This window comes from Hordeum vulgare, chromosome 2H (assembly GCF_904849725.1).
Source record: "Hordeum vulgare subsp. vulgare chromosome 2H, MorexV3_pseudomolecules_assembly, whole genome shotgun sequence".
Taxonomy (NCBI): domain Eukaryota; kingdom Viridiplantae; phylum Streptophyta; class Magnoliopsida; order Poales; family Poaceae; genus Hordeum; species Hordeum vulgare.
Window position 1 is genome coordinate 561,818,887 of NC_058519.1, and position 17,070 is coordinate 561,835,956.

Here is a 17,070-nt window from a genome sequence, read left to right on the forward strand (position 1 = left end):
CACGTTGAATCCTGGGAACGTCTCACACCAATCGGAATTTGCTGTTACTCGGTCAAGACGTTCGCATATGTATGAACTCGCCTCTTTGCTATGATTCATCCACATGAATTTGTCTCCAGTGTAGCCAATGTCACACAACCCGACATTCTCCAGCGTCTCACGAAACCTATCCATACACACCTGCGGCCTATGGCTCCCTCCCACCTTCTCCCCATCCAATAGGATCTCATTGAAGTCTCCAAAGCACATCCATGGCCTCCCCTGTTGGTGTTGTTGCCCTAGCAGTCGCATTGTACGCCATGTTTCTGTTTTCCTCTCCGCTTCCAACTCGCCATATATTCCAGTTAGCCTCCACATGGTACCAGATTCTTCCATAACATCCACATCAATGTACCTGCGACCATACGACCAGAGTGTCACATGTACCTCCTTTCTCCATAGTAGAGAAACCCCTCTACTCCTTCCTACCGCACTCCATGCAACCATGTTACTGAGACCCAGTCGCCACTTGAACTTCTCGAGTTCCTTCTCGGTCAGCTTGGTTTCCGACAAGAAAAGGATATCGGGATCCTCCATTCTCCCCAGCTCGAGGAGACTTTGAACTGCCGGACCATTCCCGAGCCCCCGGCAGTTCCATCCGATGAGTTTCATTGCGTTCGGCGGGGCTGTTCCAACAGCCCGGCCGATACGATCAGATGTGATGCCTCGGTATCCCCCTCCTTCACCCCGCCTACCTCCTCACACAGCTCCATTCTCCTCCGTTTTGCCTCCACTTCCTCCAGTGCCCCTTCCTTAGACCGCTTGGCTCCTGTCAGCCTGTTAGGTTGGAGATCTCCTCCTGCAGCCACCCTACTCTCCCGCCTAACCCTTTTGAATTTCCGCTGTCCAGCCTCTAATGGTGCCCCTCCTGCTACCTCAGCTATGATCGGACCCTCCTCCTGCGATGTTGGGTGGAACTGACATTCTTCCCCGGGGTTGCCCAGAGGCGAGGTGGCATCATACTCCAAGTCTTTACCAGCAGGGTTGTTGATCACCCGCTCAGCTGCGGGGGCCATCTCCTCTGTTTGTTTCCTGTTATCCGGTTCTCCTCCCCCATGCGCGACAAGTTGCAGTTTCTTGGGTTGGCCTCTCTCTCGGAGAGCATGGGCATTCTGCTTGGCCGGGCTTGTTACTTCCTCTCCCTTCTCCGCATCCCCACTCCTTCCCTCCGTGCTCCTCGAGCTCTCCTTGCGTCAGGATAGGCCATCACTACCGCTCCCCGTCTTCTCCTGTGACCGGCTACTACCAAAGGGTCGAGCGACTCCTGAACCTCGGCCTCTACCCCTCCAGCTACCAGACTCGTCCCCGGGCGCCTTCCTGCGGCTCATGTCTGCCCGGAGCCACCCTCCGAATTGCGCCCGTCTATTCTTGTCCAGATGCATATCGCATGCCCTCTCACTATGCCCCACCATACCACACACATAACAGAATCCAGGAAGAAACTCATATTCAAAACGGCACCACGCCCCTTCTTCCTCCTCCCCTCCTCCATCGATATTCATCTACTTCTTCTGTTTCTGCCTTCCACCCTCCTCCGCATCATCCAGCATAAATCCCCTCATGAGTGGTTTGTCTATGTTCATTCTGATCTTAACTCGCAGCAATTTCCCCATGGCTACTCCATCAGCTCCAACATCCGCTTCCACAAAACTACCAACGAGGTTCCCAATCTCCTCTGCCGTTACTACATTCATCATCCCCAGCGGGAGACTGAAAACCCTCATCCAGATGGGGATAACATTGAACTCGTAGTCCTCCGGCCTCTTCCCCGGATCATAGTCCTCCACTACTACCAGATCCTTCTCAAACATCCACGGGCCATCCTCCAATGCCCTACGTTTCCCCGATTCCTGGTGGAACGTGAACACAAACAGATTCTCCCCCACCTCCTTGCATTCGATGCCCTTGATCGGGCACCACACACGCCCCAACGACAGCGGATCGCGTCGGGGTGAGCCAACTTCTCCGACACGACCTTCCCTACCGCCTGCGCCACCGGGGTCTTACCCCGCTCCTTCCCCGGTACCCTGACCTTGACTCCACGGCGCTCGTCCTCCGTCAACCGCAGCCCCCGCATCAGCCCATCCACCGCCTCCATCTCCCTTCCCTCCCCTAGACTGACCCGAGTTAGGGTTTAAGGTGGTGTACGACCATGCGACCCCAGGCACACGGAAGGCTGTGAGATGGTGGTGGGATCTACTCTCCGTCGGGATGAGGGTGACAAGCCCGGCGCCGAAGATCAGAGATCTCGCCGTCGTCCTAGTCAGGCCTCGCCCGAACCCTAACCGTGATCGCCTACGAAGTCGTCGGAGCACCCTAACCGCCACACGAGGGGCGGACCAGCCACTATAGCCTCTCTTGAGGCCAGGCTAGCATTCGACTCGCCTAAGGCAATGGGAATATGCTATTTGCCGCTCGTTGCCCCATGCTGTCGACGCTACGAGCGACCGAGTAGCACGTGGCGGACCGGCCCATATAACTGTTTTAGTGACTCGGTTTGGGAAGCTTCTTCCAGCTGGTTTTTGGTTTTAGAAAACTTCAAGAATGTTTCTTAAACCTTTTTTGTTTATTTTTTTATTTTTTAAAATTTCTCGATTTTAAGACAATGTTCTTTAAATTTGAAAAATATTTTGAATAAAATTCTCCAGATTTTAAAAAAGCGTTCCGGATTTAAAAAAATACTTTGGATTTTCAAAAAATGTTCGGAATATTAAAAAAATTGTTCTTCTAATGTGAAATATACCTTCGCTTTTTAAGAACAAAATTTCTAAGTTTTTGGAAAATATTCCAGATTTTGAAAATATATTCGAGATATTCAAAAATTGTTCTAGATTTTCAAGAAATTTTCATCAAATTCGGAAAGTATGTTTGCTTTTTAAAAAAATGTTCAAAATTTCAAATAGTTGCCGTTTTTCATAGAATGTCCTTTTTTTCAAAAAAAGTACTGGATTTTCATAAAATTTTCTGGATTCAACAAATGTTCGAATCATCAAAAATTTGTTCAATTTCTTTACTAAGTTTGTGTTAGAAAATTGTTCTTAAATATCTAAAAATGTTCATTCTTTTAGAAAATGTTCCAAATTTAAGAAATTTATCGTTTTTGATACTTCATTCATAAATTCAAAAAAGTTATAGATTTCCATAAAATGATCCTCAGTTTCGAAAAATGTTTTTGCTTCAAAAAAAGGAAAGAAAAAATGAACCTAAAAAGAAATAAGCAGAAAAGGACAAAAGTAACAGAAAATAAAAGAAAATAGGAATCAAATCTGGGCCGGCCCAGTCGGGCCCCCTCCCCCCTGTGTGGCTCGAGACTTCTAACGTAACGAACGGCAGGTAGGAGCTCCCAGCCAATGTGTAGATGCGCCCTAGGTTTGCAAGTCGACTTGGTTAATAGGACATGTTGCCCTAGGATGCGGGATGAAACCCTGGATTTGTGCGCCCAAACAAATAAATGGGCCAGAGTTCAGTTGCGGCCCAGGACGATAGCGAGAGCTATATCTCGTTGAGTGCTAGTGCTCCTTTCGTGTCATATGAAGCTCCATCCCTGCAATGTAGCTACTGGGCCGATCCATTTTGTCTGTTTTTCTTCATTCATCGTGTTTTGTTGGGGTTCGGCGAGTTTCGCTAGTTTTAGTTCGTGGTTTTCTTCTGTTTTTTATCGGGCAGTGCTCTGCGCGGGCGTGCAGGACAAAACTTTCGGCCGGCCGCGCGCGGGCCGCACGATCCATTAACCCCTGCGTCCGCATCGTTGGATCTCTATGCAACATTTCTTATTTCGATGTAACAAAAATTCGACGTGATGCAGCAATTTTTTCAACGGTTGCAACAAAAAACAAAATTTTTAGAAAAAAAAAATCTACGTGATCGTAGCAAAAAAAATGAAGCTGATGGTGCGTGGTAGCAAAAGTAAAACACCGGTTGTAACAAATATCTACGAGAACGTGTATGTAACTTTTTTAGTGAACGGTTGCAACAAAAAAGATGCCGGTTGTAGCAAAAATTAACACGGTTATAGCAAAAGTAAAAAACATCGATTGTAACGAAAAATCCGACGAACTGGAGTTGCAACTAAACGTATATGCAGCTTTTTTACTGGACAAATGTAGCAAATAAAAACGCTTGTAGCAAATATGACGCTGGTTGTAATATTTTAGACGGAAAAATGTTGCATGCCCAGTCAACGCTCAGAGCGCGGATCGAGTGCGGCCGACCGAACGGTTCGACCGACGCACCGGCCAGAAACGTTTCCCTTTTTTATCTGGGTGTCTTTTCCGGTTTTGGCCTATTCTATATTCTTCAGATTTTCATGTTTCTTTGTCGGGTCTTTTGTTTCCTTTGTACACCTTGATTACTAACTTTTTCATACAGCAAGATGCTATTTTTCAGATGTGGGATGAACATATAAAATACTAAAAGAATAATGTTTGGAAATATACATAATTTAAATATTTTAATAATTATAAATTATATAACATGAAAAAAATGAATGTAAAACACCCACATAAAAGCATCTCCAACATCCGTCTAAAAAGTGCTCAGTGCGGTAAAGGATTCGTTTTTTGGGCGCCCAATAGCTTCAACAGAGGCTATAGAATTGTGTGCGCGCTGAAAAGTTTTGGCACGTGCTGAAAAGCGCTATCCCGTGCACTTTATTTGATGCGTCGGCTTGTGCGCGCAGCAAACTCTGGGCTGCTGTAGGTGGAGCCACTGGATTGGGCTGGATTAGGCGCCGTATTAGCGTGTGTCTGTTGAAGATACTCTGGTCCCCATGCTTTAAAAGTACTATAGTGACGTCCTAAAATTTTTATTGGGACGTAATTTTTGTGCTGATATTGAAGATATTCTAATAAACAAGGATATCCTATAGCACCCGCCCTCTATAGCCTCGCTTGAGGCCAGGCTAGCATCCGGTTTTGGGCTGATCTATTTTCTTTGGATTTTTCTGTTTCTTTGTCGGGTCATTTGTTTCCTTCCTTATTTTTTGTTTATTGGCTTTTTATGCCATTCTGTGTTTTTTGCACTATTTTCTCTGGTTTACCTATTTCCTTTTTTTATTCGGGGTTCTTTTGTTACTTTTATAGTTTTCTGTTTTCTTCTCTAACTTTTTTTCTTTCTATTTTTAGTTTTCATCAGTTTTCTTACTCTGTCTTTGGTTTTGTCTTTCTTTACCTTTCGTTGTTTTCTCATGTTTTTCTTTAGGTTTTTAATTTTCATTCTTTTTTTAGGTGTTTTTTTTTTTTTTTGGTTTTCATCGTTTTTCTTCTTTTTTCACGACATGTCTACATTTTCATACAAATTTTAACATTTTACATGTACATAAGGATACTAACTTTTTCATACACATTGTATACTTTTGGTGTATATGAGGAACACATTTTTAACACACATTTAACAACTTTGAAATATATGATTACATAAAGTTGAAATTTTCATGTGCAATATTTTAATACACGCTCTACAATTTTCATATACATCAGGAACGTGTTTTAGAAATGTTTAACATGTTTTCAAATAGATGATTGTTTTATAAGTATTTTTTTTATATGACTACTTTATTCATACACATTGTACATTTTTTGTATACACTAGGAATAGTTTTCAATGCACATTTAACAATTTTTAAAAACGAGATTAACTATTTTTGATACACAATCTACATTTTAATAAATATTTTCGTATTCAACACGTTCTACTTTTTTTGTATATACATCTAGAACTATTTGTAGTACTCCATCCGTTCCTAAATATAAGTTTTTCTATTAAAAAACTACATACGAATGTATATAGATATATTTTAGAGTATAGATTCATTCATTTTGCTTCGTATGTAGTCATCTAATGAAATTTCTTAAAAGACTTATATTTAGGAACGGAGGAAGTACATGTTTAACATCTTTAAGACAGATGATTATTTTTTTTGAAAATTAATATGTTTGCATGTATGTTTTTTCATACAGATTATACATTTTTATATACATCAGGAACATTTTTTATATACATGTTTAACATTTTTCTAGATAAATGATTATCATTTTCAAAACTTAATTTTTATGTCTACTTTTTCCTATACTCATTGTACATTTTTTGTATATATTACAAAAAATTTCTTTATACACAGTTAACATTTTTCGAAAATGTATGTAAAGTATATTTTTGTGGTACATATGTTTAGAAATTTCATAGTATAAATAAAAGTAAAAAAGATAAATCAAAAACGAAAAAAAAAGAGGTATCGGACTCCCGCGCGTCGAGCGAGGTGTTGCCTCAAAAAAGAAAAAGAAAAAGGCGACGACTGAGGCCCAAGACGAGAGGGTTGAGGATTTTACAAACACACGCAGGGCTTAAAAGAAAAGATGTTCGTTCTTGTTCAGATAGAAAACCCCAAGCGCTGGGTAGGAGGGCGAAATTAGGATTTAGGGGGAAAGTAGAGGACACTTGCAGATCGAAGAAAGCAGAGCCGCCGCCGATGAGCGCGACGGAGAAGAGCACGGAGGGGGAGGGTGCCCAGCGCGTGGAGGCGTTCCTCGACATCCTCGACCGCCTCCCGATGGGGGAGGTGGAAGCGGCGCTGACCTCCTGCGGCGTCGGCCCGACGGCGGAGGCCGCGGAGCTGGTGCTCAAGTCCGATACCTGCTACTCCCGCCCCAAATCGGCCGTCCGCTTCTTCCGCTGGGCGAGGGAGTCCGTGCAGCTCACCCCCCTGGCCTGGAACATCCTCGTCGACATCCTCGGTAAGGCCGCCATGTTCGATCCCATGTGGGACGCCGTCCTCTCCATGAGCCAGGAGGGCGGCGGCCTCCTCTCCGTCGCCACATTCGCCTCCATGTTCGCCTCCTACTGCGCGCGCGGCAACTTCAAGGAAGCCGCCATGGCCTTCGACGTCATGGAGCGCCACGGCGTGACCCCGGACGCCGTTGCCCTCAACTCTCTCCTCGCCGCCATGTGCCGCCGGGAGGGCGGCGGGCAGGCCGCGTGGGAGCTTTTCGAACGCTACAAGACCACGGTCGCGCCTGACGCCGACACCTTCGCGATACTGCTCGAGGCGTGGGAGAAGGAGGGGAACGTCCAGCGCGCCAAGAGCACCTTCGGCGAGATGGTCGTTCGCGTCGGGTGGGACGTCGGCAACATGCCCGCCTACGATGCTTTTCTCTCCACGCTCGTGCGAGGGGACCAGTTCAACGAGGCATTCAAGTTCCTCCAGGTGATGCGGACCAAGGGCTGCCTCCCGGGGCTCAAGTTCTTTGCCAACGCCATCGACCTTGTCGTCCGCAAGGGAGACCATGCCAATGCTGTTGCTATCTGGCAAATTATGGTCTCCGATGCAGGACTGCTTCCCAATCTCCCAATGTACAACGCCGTAATTGGCCTCTGCTCTAGTGTCGGTAACACCGACTACGCCTTCCAGATGCTCGACGAAATGCCCTTCAATGGGGTCTTTGCAGATTCTGTTACATATAATTCCATACTTGAGGGGCTCATCAAGCAGCGCAAAGCTCGTGAGACTGAAAGTTTCCTCGCGGAGATGAGCAAGAACGAGCAGCTGCCCTCCGCCTCCAACTGTGCTGCTGCTATCAGCTTATTTTCTCAGGAGTTTAACCCATCTGCCGCAGTTGACGTGTGGCACTGCATCGTGGAGCACCAAATTACTCCGGCTGAGGAATCAGCCAAAGAGCTAATAGCTGGGCTTCTTGACTTTAGCAGATTCGCCGAGGTGAAGAAATATACCGATGAGATGGTTGACATGGGAATTGAGTTGCCCCAGCCCACCATTGAAAAAATGAAGCGAGCATTTTACAAGGCTGACAGGCACCATACATATGACCAAATTGCAAGAAGGTTGAAGCGGCGGTAGCAACACATCGATGGTATAATTCATCAGGTATGTCTTCTTTCATTTGGGCGACACTGGTTGTTTTGCTGATTGCCATTTATTGTGTGAAACCACTAATTTTCATGACATTATGTCACTTTCTCATTAGGCCTCAAGGTAACTACTTGGAACTATTATTCCAGATTACTACTTTAGTGGCCTATATATTATTAGCCCTATCGGCTATATATTCATTTTGAGAAACCATGAGGAATCGTCAGGCTCCACTGCTTGAAATTTTGTTCGAAAGGAGAGGCAGACTCTAGCAATTGCATTGCCTAATTTTGTGGAGTCTGATTTTTTCTGCTATGCCATGAAAAAAACAAACTGATTTTTCTGACTGGTAAACACACATAAGCATGGATAACCCAAGATGGCAATTTTGCCCATGGGTAATCCGCAATTTGTCCCCCATGGGTAGAGTATGGGTACGATGCTTTGCCCTTGGCCCTTGGGTAATTTGGTTAGGCAATATCCAACGACGTCGCTCACTCCCCCATGCTTATCTGAACCAATCTTTCCAAACAAAAAGGGCCTCCAACGGGCTCCCCTACTTCGGCCCTATCCGTTTGACAATTAGAAATCCCCTACTCTATTGTCAAATAAAGGGGAGTAGGGGAGTCCCGTTTGTCCGCAACGTAGGACGCGTACACATGGACCCCTCTGCGTCCTCATTCCACCCTTCCTTTTCCACTCTCTTTGCTCGCGTCCCATCTCTCACTTTGGCGGCCTTCGCTGTTACCCCACCTCGACGACCGTTGTTGCCCCCTAGTTCGACCACCGCGCTCCCACCTCGACTTGAGCCCGCTGGCCGAGTCCATCCTCCACATGGACCTGTTTAGCCACATGGATGTGTCCGACATGTACTCCAAGATGTCTGAGGCACTGTTGGCCATGCCGAGGACGAACTTGGAGAACCTAGCACGCAAAAAGCACCGCACCAAGCAAAAGGCTCAAGCGACAGCTCCTCCAGCTCGCGTCCATGCCATGCTCGTGCCTACACTCGCACTTCTGTCCGCCCAAAGAAGGAATAGATGAAATTCATAAGGAGAGGTGGCAAGTGCCAATAGAGATAGAATGAAGGAAGAAAAGAAGGACAAAAGGTTCACACATTCATGGAGATACAAACAAAGATTGTTGAATTTGAGAATGAGGAGGATAGCATTTGAAAGAAAGGAAGTTGGACTGGCAAGATTCATCGAGAAGTCAAGGGTCTTGTTCACCAACGCTACCATCATGGATGCCGATGCGCTCAAGTGGGTTCCGCCGGATGCCTAGCAACATCAATGCACGCCATGAAAATGGTAATGTACATTGTTTTGTTTGGTTTGTTCAATCTGCATCATGAACTTTGATTAAATTGTTGAATTGTTTGTCATGCATAATTTATCTTAAAATTGTTTGTCATGATATATCCACCGTCCTTGATTGTTGCAAATGGATGAAAAATTGAGTTTGAGAAAACGAGGGCAGGGGGATTGGGGGCGACGTTGTTTACCACTTTGTCCCCTTAGTGGACACCATTTGGCCAACGCCCTTGGGGATCCTCGTAGTCATCGGTTGGACACGTGTCTAATTTGTTTGCAACCAGTTATGCGGTTAATATTTAAATAATAAAGTAAATATATTTTGTTTCATATGACATGTGGGCCATCATGGATGTATCACATATATCTGTGAACCTTGACTCATATTGTACTATTTGTACATGTCGAGATGAGCTGATGGGTACCGACGGACATGGATACCCATCGGGTTTAGGCATAGCCGCATAGGTATGATTGTCTCGCCATGGGTGGGCGATGAGCACCCACGGGTATCGCAGACATGGATACCCATCGGGTTTAGGCATATCCGCATATGCATGATTGTATCGCCATGGGTGGGCGATGAGCACCCTTGTGGGCATGGGTTTGATATTGCTCATCGTGCCAATTCATGTGCGTGCTTCACTCGTTTACCCGCCAACTTGTATTTTCTTATTGACGTACGGAACAAGGCCGTTCTCGTGATGTCTCCACACCATGTCATGTGACCGGGCTGCTAACTCCATGGGGATATTGTGTACTGTGCTCTTTACCATCTACGGTGACAATGTGCTCCCTATCTTGTCCGTGTCATTGCCTCACCTGGCATTGTTGATTCCTAGAACCATGAATCCACAATGACTTCACTTGTTTGTTTTTATGCGTCATTCTTGCGTTGTAAACAAACGACCAAAATTTTCTTCACAGGACCAACACGTGTGATTTCTAGAATCCTTGCATTCAATTTTGTAGTTGTGTTGTTCTTGGGTAAAGAGGCTTCAAGGCATGCCCATGGGGAGAGCCCCTCCTATTGATAAGCATGTCAAGTGTCTATGCTTTGTCCGGGGAATGCATGACTGACACTTTCATGTTGTCGATGTTTGTTTGCAATAATAATTTCCGACCGAAACCGTTTTCGAGTCCGTTTTCATATGAAATGGCAAGAGCTTTTTGACATCCGAACACAATCCGGTCCGAATCCGAGTCCAATTGATAGGATATGGTATAGGATAAATATACGATGCCGTAGGATAATCCATTTTCCTACTCAGATAATCCAATCTTTTAAATATGGATATACAATTTATGGACGAAGAAGTTTTATAAGTATTTAATAGCAATATGTGAATGTTATCTTAACTTATGAGATGAGACATATGCTTTTTAGTGATCTATTTGGCTTATTTTAGTATGTTTTAGTGCTTTATGTGTGCTTAAAGTGTATAAGTATTAATACTTGCTCATTGTTTATTTGCTTTAGTGTAAAGCATTTATGTATTTCTTGTATATGCATGTGGTATATGACCGTTTTCGATCCGAGTCCGTTCCTACCTTACCATGTTTGAATCTGCATCATTCGGTATTTGAATCCACATCCGCGCCGCTTCCGAATCCAAAAGTAAATATGCAATAGGATAAGGTATGAGCATTATCCATCCGAATATGATTCAGTTTCACCCCTCTAAGAATAATACAAGGAATGTACGTAGATTTGTGTGACAGGGGGTCTTCACCTTAGGTTACTAGATCGACAAAGACATAGGCTTTACCCAGGTTCGGGCCCTCGCGTGGCGAACTGACTAACAATAACCCTACTCCTGCCTATATAGGATTTATATCCAATAGAGATTACAACCGGGTGCACAATGGCGTGCCCGGCGAGTTGGAGGCTGAGTTACCAAAGTTGAACGTGGACGATCTAGGCGGAATGTCTAGATTACCTTGCTAATTAGCTATTCTACGCTTCTAGGGTTTTTGGAGTCGAAATAGTCCTTGTCCTATCCTGCAAGTCGAAAAAGTCCATGATCTTAGTTGGTGGCCACCTTCTTCATCTCCATCATCTTGATGCACACGCCTTGGACTCCTCCCTATTTTGTAGGCGTATGACTCCATTTTAGGGAGATTCGGGGCGGCATGCCCAAGGGAATCAACCGCCCAAATACGGGACCATCCTGTTAGGAAAGCAACTTATCTTTATTGAAGGCCCAAAGGGCATATATATATTACACATGACTTGAGGTGCAAGGAAAGTAAACATAGACTAATAAAGACTCCTAGACTAATACTAATACTTCCTAACCCCCCCCCCCCCCCTCAAATGCAAAGCGTATGCAATAGCATTGCATTTGAAGAAGTGTAATACTAAAAAAAATGATAATTCAAATCCGCGTCTTGAGAGTGTCGTCGTAGCATGAAGAGTCTTCAAAACTTGTCCAGTGGCCGAAGGAGATAACGAAGAGATGGCACATCAGAGGAAGACATCGCATCACTTGAAGATACAACATAAGTATCAAGAGAAGATGGGTTGTCAAAAGAAGATGGCACATCAAGAGAATAAAGCATTGCGCAGAAAATCATAGTCCACGACAACCGTCGGCGAAAGAAGCTCGGCGAATAAGGCACGATGGACGTAGATCGACAATGCAAAAGAAGTCTAGAAAATCCTATAGAAAACAACAAGGACAAGTAGGCCACAAAAGTTGCATAGAAAGGATCAGGACCGGAGAAAGGCTGACGGACTAAGGTATGGTGGACTCGCATGGCATGAGAAAACACAAAATATCAACGGATTTGGTGGACGCAGCGGAAAAAAAACTAAAAAACTAGAAAGCACATAGTAGACTATGGAACGGCAAGTGACAGGAGCATCACATAGCAGCAAGAAGCAGCATCACGTAGCAACAGTAAGCAGCTAGTTGCTGCATGTAACCATGCGTTGTAGCTGCATAAAGAGGCGTCAACACAGGTTTGACCAGATGGCTGGAGCCACGTCCCAGCGAGCAGGCTGGCAGTTGCGTGTTATGCCCCAGTTGGCTGAAGGCAGCAGTCACGTCCTGCGCGTGTTGGCGGGAGGCAGCTGCGCATCGTCCGCGTCTTGGCGGAAGGCAGCCTCGATCTGGAAGGGGCGCCTGCAATGGCCACGATCGGGGCATCATGCGTGCAGGGATCTGGACCACGGCCTTGCGAGCGTGGATCAGGGCCTGGAAACAGAGGACGGATCGAATACAGAGCGTCAATCTGGAGCAGCACTGGACCTGATGAGGGGCGGCCTCGATCTGGAGCAGCACCGGATCTGCGTCCCCGTCTGGGGCCGCCTCGATCTGGGCGGACTGGGACGGCGACAGGATCCAAGGCGTGAGGCGGCACGACCGGATCTGATGAGGGGGCGGCTGGATCCGAGGCAGGAGACCAGTGGAGACCAGTGCGACCTGCGGCGGCGGGTCCTGGACCAGCGACGGGAGGGCGGCTGGATCCGAGGCAGGAGACCGACGCGACCTGCGGCGGCCGGTCTTGGACCAGCGACGGGAGACGAGGCAGCGCGAGACGGCGAGGCAGGGAGGAGCCGACGCGGCCGGGGTGAGGGAGCATGACGGGTCGTCCTGCGAGTGGATCCGCACGAGGGCTGCAGCGGTTGACCAGATGGCTGCACCCTGAGAAAGCAGCGGCGACCACACAAGAAAAGCAGCGGCGACGCGCGAGATTGGATCGGGAGGGCGAGTTGCAGCGCCTGAAAAAAATAACCTAAGCTCTAATACCATGTTAGGAAAGCAACTTATCTTTATTGAAGGCCCAAGGGGCATATATATATTACAGATGACTTGAGGTGCAAGGAAAGTAAACATAGACTAATAAGGACTTCTAGACTAATACTAATACTTCCTAACACATCCCACCATGCGCAAGTAGGCAAATATGGCTCATTTTATGACATGCGCATCATGGGCAAGTGCTGAATCATCTTTCCCTCGACACATGGGCAACCATGTATGCAACACGCCTAAAGTACATCCCTATATCCTCTTCTATTAAAACACAGATAATTGGATACCCTTGCCATCTTGCAATTTTGTGGTGACAGGTGGTTAATGTTTCAACCTACATTCACACAACATTAAGGCTTCCGTCAATATCTCATGTGATCAACTATGGCGTTTTATTAGATGGTGACCCTGCGTGGTTGGAAAGGTTCTACCGCTGGGCAGCCAAAAGCGACAGGGCCCACCTAACTTTTCCTCTCTCCTATGAAACTCCTATGGACCCATCCATGTGACACTCTCCCCGGTTTCCTCTTTCTCATGGAAATTTGAAAATCTTGAAAGTTTTAGAGGTCCTTTTTTTAAGTTTGAATTTTGAAAAGGATTTTTTTGAATTTTCCAAAAGTTTGAAATTCCGAAAGTTTAGAACTTCCCAAAATATTGAAAATTTGAACTTTCAGTAAGTTTAAAATTCTAAAACGTGGGATATTGGATTTTTTGACGGTTGATGGTGTAATTTCTAAAACTTACCAAAAAGGAAATTTTTGATCAGGCATGACTGTGCGAAGCTGGAAAGTGCCGCTAATCAGAAAGTGACTCGCCAGAGAAGAAGCGGGTGGGTGAGCGCCAAACAGTAGCCCCTTGCTTAAAGATCTTGGTTCTGAACTTATAATAGATCTGTCTAGAACGTTGGGCCATCCAAATGTTAACGCTTGGAACCTACGTTGTCGTATGGTTGTGGACGTCTTTGTCATTGTTGGGAATTAGGCACATATGCCCGTTGCAAGACGTGACCTACCATAAGCTTGTACCAACCCACACCGAAGGACAACACCATTATTTGAGAGCGGACGCCACTAGGGGTTGACTCCTTGATGGCAGGACCTTGTGGGTTATATCCCCTTGTGGGGCTATTGAATACTCCCCTGCCCGCCGGGCTATTTTTCACGCTTTAATATATGAGCTCTTTGATTCAAAATATCCTTTAGGATTGTATCCATAGGATTCTTTTTCTTATGAGGGCTGTTTAATTTCTAGGACCGTAATCCCTTCAATTTTTTGCTAGGCCATTTCCTAGACTGTCTCACGCTTCTGAGAAATGTTATTGTAAGTTACATATGGTACACTCAAGCATTCATTGATACAAATTCTTATGGTTGTCAAACCTATTAGATATAGGAAGTCATGACATTGTACTCCCATATTTTTCCTATTCTTGTGTTTTTTCATGGTGCTTTTTGAATCCTGCTAATAATAGGGGCTTAATGTATATATTCCCATCTTTTGTTCTTCCACGAGGCCTATGATGGCAGGAATGGGGCCTTCCCTTGGTAGCACTAGAAATGTAGGGTATGGTAGCTTTGACAAGCTCAAAAAAGAAATACACAACAGTGGCAACCTTATATTGAGGGGAATCGTTAAGAGGTATATAGAGGAGCATGTGGGATTGGCAGTGGCACGGGATCCACTTGATCCGGCAAAGTCAACGATTTGTTGTTGGTTTCGGTATGGGTTCATTTTTCTGTTTAATATATGTGGTGGACTAAGCAGTAGGCAATTGTATATGGGAAAGTAGCACTTGAGTTTTTGGCACTGAGGTAAAAAACTTAGCCTCCTAGACTGGCAAGAGTATATTCTTAAGACTAGCTTCACTAAATTATTTCCTTGCTGATTATGCCATATATGTCTTGGCGCTAATAAACAAGTAGGAAGAGTAAAGTGCACAGTAGTTTCGTAAACTTGCCTTGTTAGATAGTTTAGTCCAACAGTTTGCAAAATGTGAATTAAACAACCTAAGCATAGCAAAATGCTCGACCACTAATCTAAATGAGGCAAATTGGTCAAGCAAAGTGTGCCCCCAGTGTGCCCCCTTCCTCGCCTCATTTGACTACATTGTGCTCTCTCATTTTATTGCTGTTGCTTGGGTCGTAGACACCGCCAGCCACCAGCATCTGTCGCAGCCAAGGTGAGAGAGTGGGAAAGAGATATGTTGAATGAGGGAAAGAGAACGGGTGAGAAATAGAGGAAGTGGTGATGTTTTTATTGGGGACAAATGCCGAGTGGGGCGTTTTGGAGCACGGGCTCCATGGAGTCCTGTTTTTGAAAATCTCAAAATTCATCAAAATTCGTATTTTTACATATCAAAAAAATCTGAAAAAAATATGGATGTACATGAAGGCATAACACACATGTGTGCAAATTTTTAGAACAAAATACGTTGAAACGAGGTCTGTGTAAAAAAGACAATTTTTTGGTTTTTTAACACATGATACTATTCATTACCAAAAGTTCATAAATTTGTTCTTTTTGCACAGATCGAATCTTAAGGTATTTCATACTGAATTTTTGCACACATATACATTTCGTCCTTGTGTACTTGCATATTTTTTTTTAGATTTTTTGAAACATAAATTTTGAATTTTGAATTTTTCAAAAACAAAGAGCTCCATGGAGCCCGAGCTCCAATAGGCATTTCCGACAAATGCCAGCTTAGCTAACTTTTCGCCTTAGGTGGCTTGCTTGTTGGTGGAATTGGGCTAAAGATGCACCACTGTCAATTTTAGCATGCCCACTTCTTTAGAATGTCTGTTATTAAGTTCAGGTTTGTGTATTTATGCGACTCTGTTGTTTAGCTGATTTTTTTAATGTTTTAACCTGGACAACATAAGTTGGGCACATTTTGTGGTGCTTTCAAGCAATCAACTTCCGATTTAAGCACCAAACCAGTATGTTTTACTTTTATGATGTTGTAGTTTTACATGAAAAAAACAAACTAATTTGTAGATACATGGAACATTAGTTTTACATGAATAGTAGCATTTGTCCTCCTTTCTAGTTACAGTTTGTCACATTTCTCAGTTTAATTACTCTTGAAATATGAATTTAAGAGTAAAGTTTTATTATACATAGATAGGATAAGAGTGAACCGCTATACTGCAGGAGTGCACCACAGGTAGTGATTGCATAACCTGGTCATAGTAGTAGGCTAGTAGCAGTAAAACATGGGTGTTCAAAATGCCTGTCAAATATCATCTTGTTCATGTCGGCATGTATAAGAGCATTAATTATTTCTTCACTTGCTGAATCCGTTGGCATGGATAAGAGCATCAAATCTGTGTAGCAGCCACTGCCTTACCACCCCCCCACCCCACCCCCCACCCCCCACCCCCCACCCACCCACCCACACACACACACAAAATCTTTCGCAAGCTAAACTCTCCTTGGTTCCTCTGCAGAAACGAGCGAGACAGAGAAGCTGCACAATGAGGTTTTATGCTGCCAGGGCAAAGCTGTGGTACGTGTTCAAAGTGGAACGTGGATGGAAGTCTTTGGTGCAGCGGATACGATGTTATTTTGCACCAGTGGTTGTATGGAAGATGTTTCCTGGAAGTATAGCATTATACTATTGTACTTGGCATGGAAGAACAGTTTAGATAGCTGTAATGCTGTACTTCGCATTAGTTGGAGTAGTCTGCTGCCTTTTCTTCTGCAGTGTTTGTTTGACTGTTAATGGGGAGGAATAGGGAGATTTCATTTCCCGCTCAAATATAAAAGCTTCTGGAAAAACTAGGTAGATTCAGGAGTCCAGTCATCCATTTTGCCAGGTAGAATTGCCCAAATAGGTTATGATACCCATATTTTCAGTTTTTATTAGGAGCTCAGTTAACGACCCCTAAAAGCACCACCAGTGTCGCACAGCACTGGGACATGGCCATCTCACTTCCCTAGTTTTCGGAAGAGCGAGACCAGCTCTCACGACGTTTGTTAATCGGGTCTCAGTCTGACATGGGATGTTTTCAAAATTTCCCTAGAATTAGGCTGATTTCAATGGAGTTGTTAGTTTTTACTCTCTCCGTAAAGAAATATAAGAGCGTTTAGA

The 17,070-nt window shown here is 44.7% G+C and overlaps 1 protein-coding gene across 1 annotated transcript; it reads left to right on the forward strand.

Annotated features, from left to right (window-relative positions):
- Positions 1-6,401: 6,401 nt before the first annotated feature.
- LOC123427263 (pentatricopeptide repeat-containing protein At1g77360, mitochondrial-like) lies at positions 6,402-16,757 on the forward strand. The gene is made up of 2 exons (XM_045111263.1): positions 6,402-7,918; positions 16,427-16,757. The coding sequence occupies exon 1, from the start codon at positions 6,506-6,508 to the stop codon at positions 7,889-7,891; it is 1,386 nt and encodes a 461-aa protein (XP_044967198.1). The 5' UTR covers positions 6,402-6,505; the 3' UTR covers positions 7,892-7,918; positions 16,427-16,757.
- Positions 16,758-17,070: the final 313 nt, after the last annotated feature.

What these genes read in the sequence shown, in the direction of transcription:
- LOC123427263 (XM_045111263.1), top strand. Translation starts at nt 6,506, where the DNA reads ATGAGCGCGACGGAGAAGAGCACGGAGGGGGAGGGTGCCCAGCGCGTG.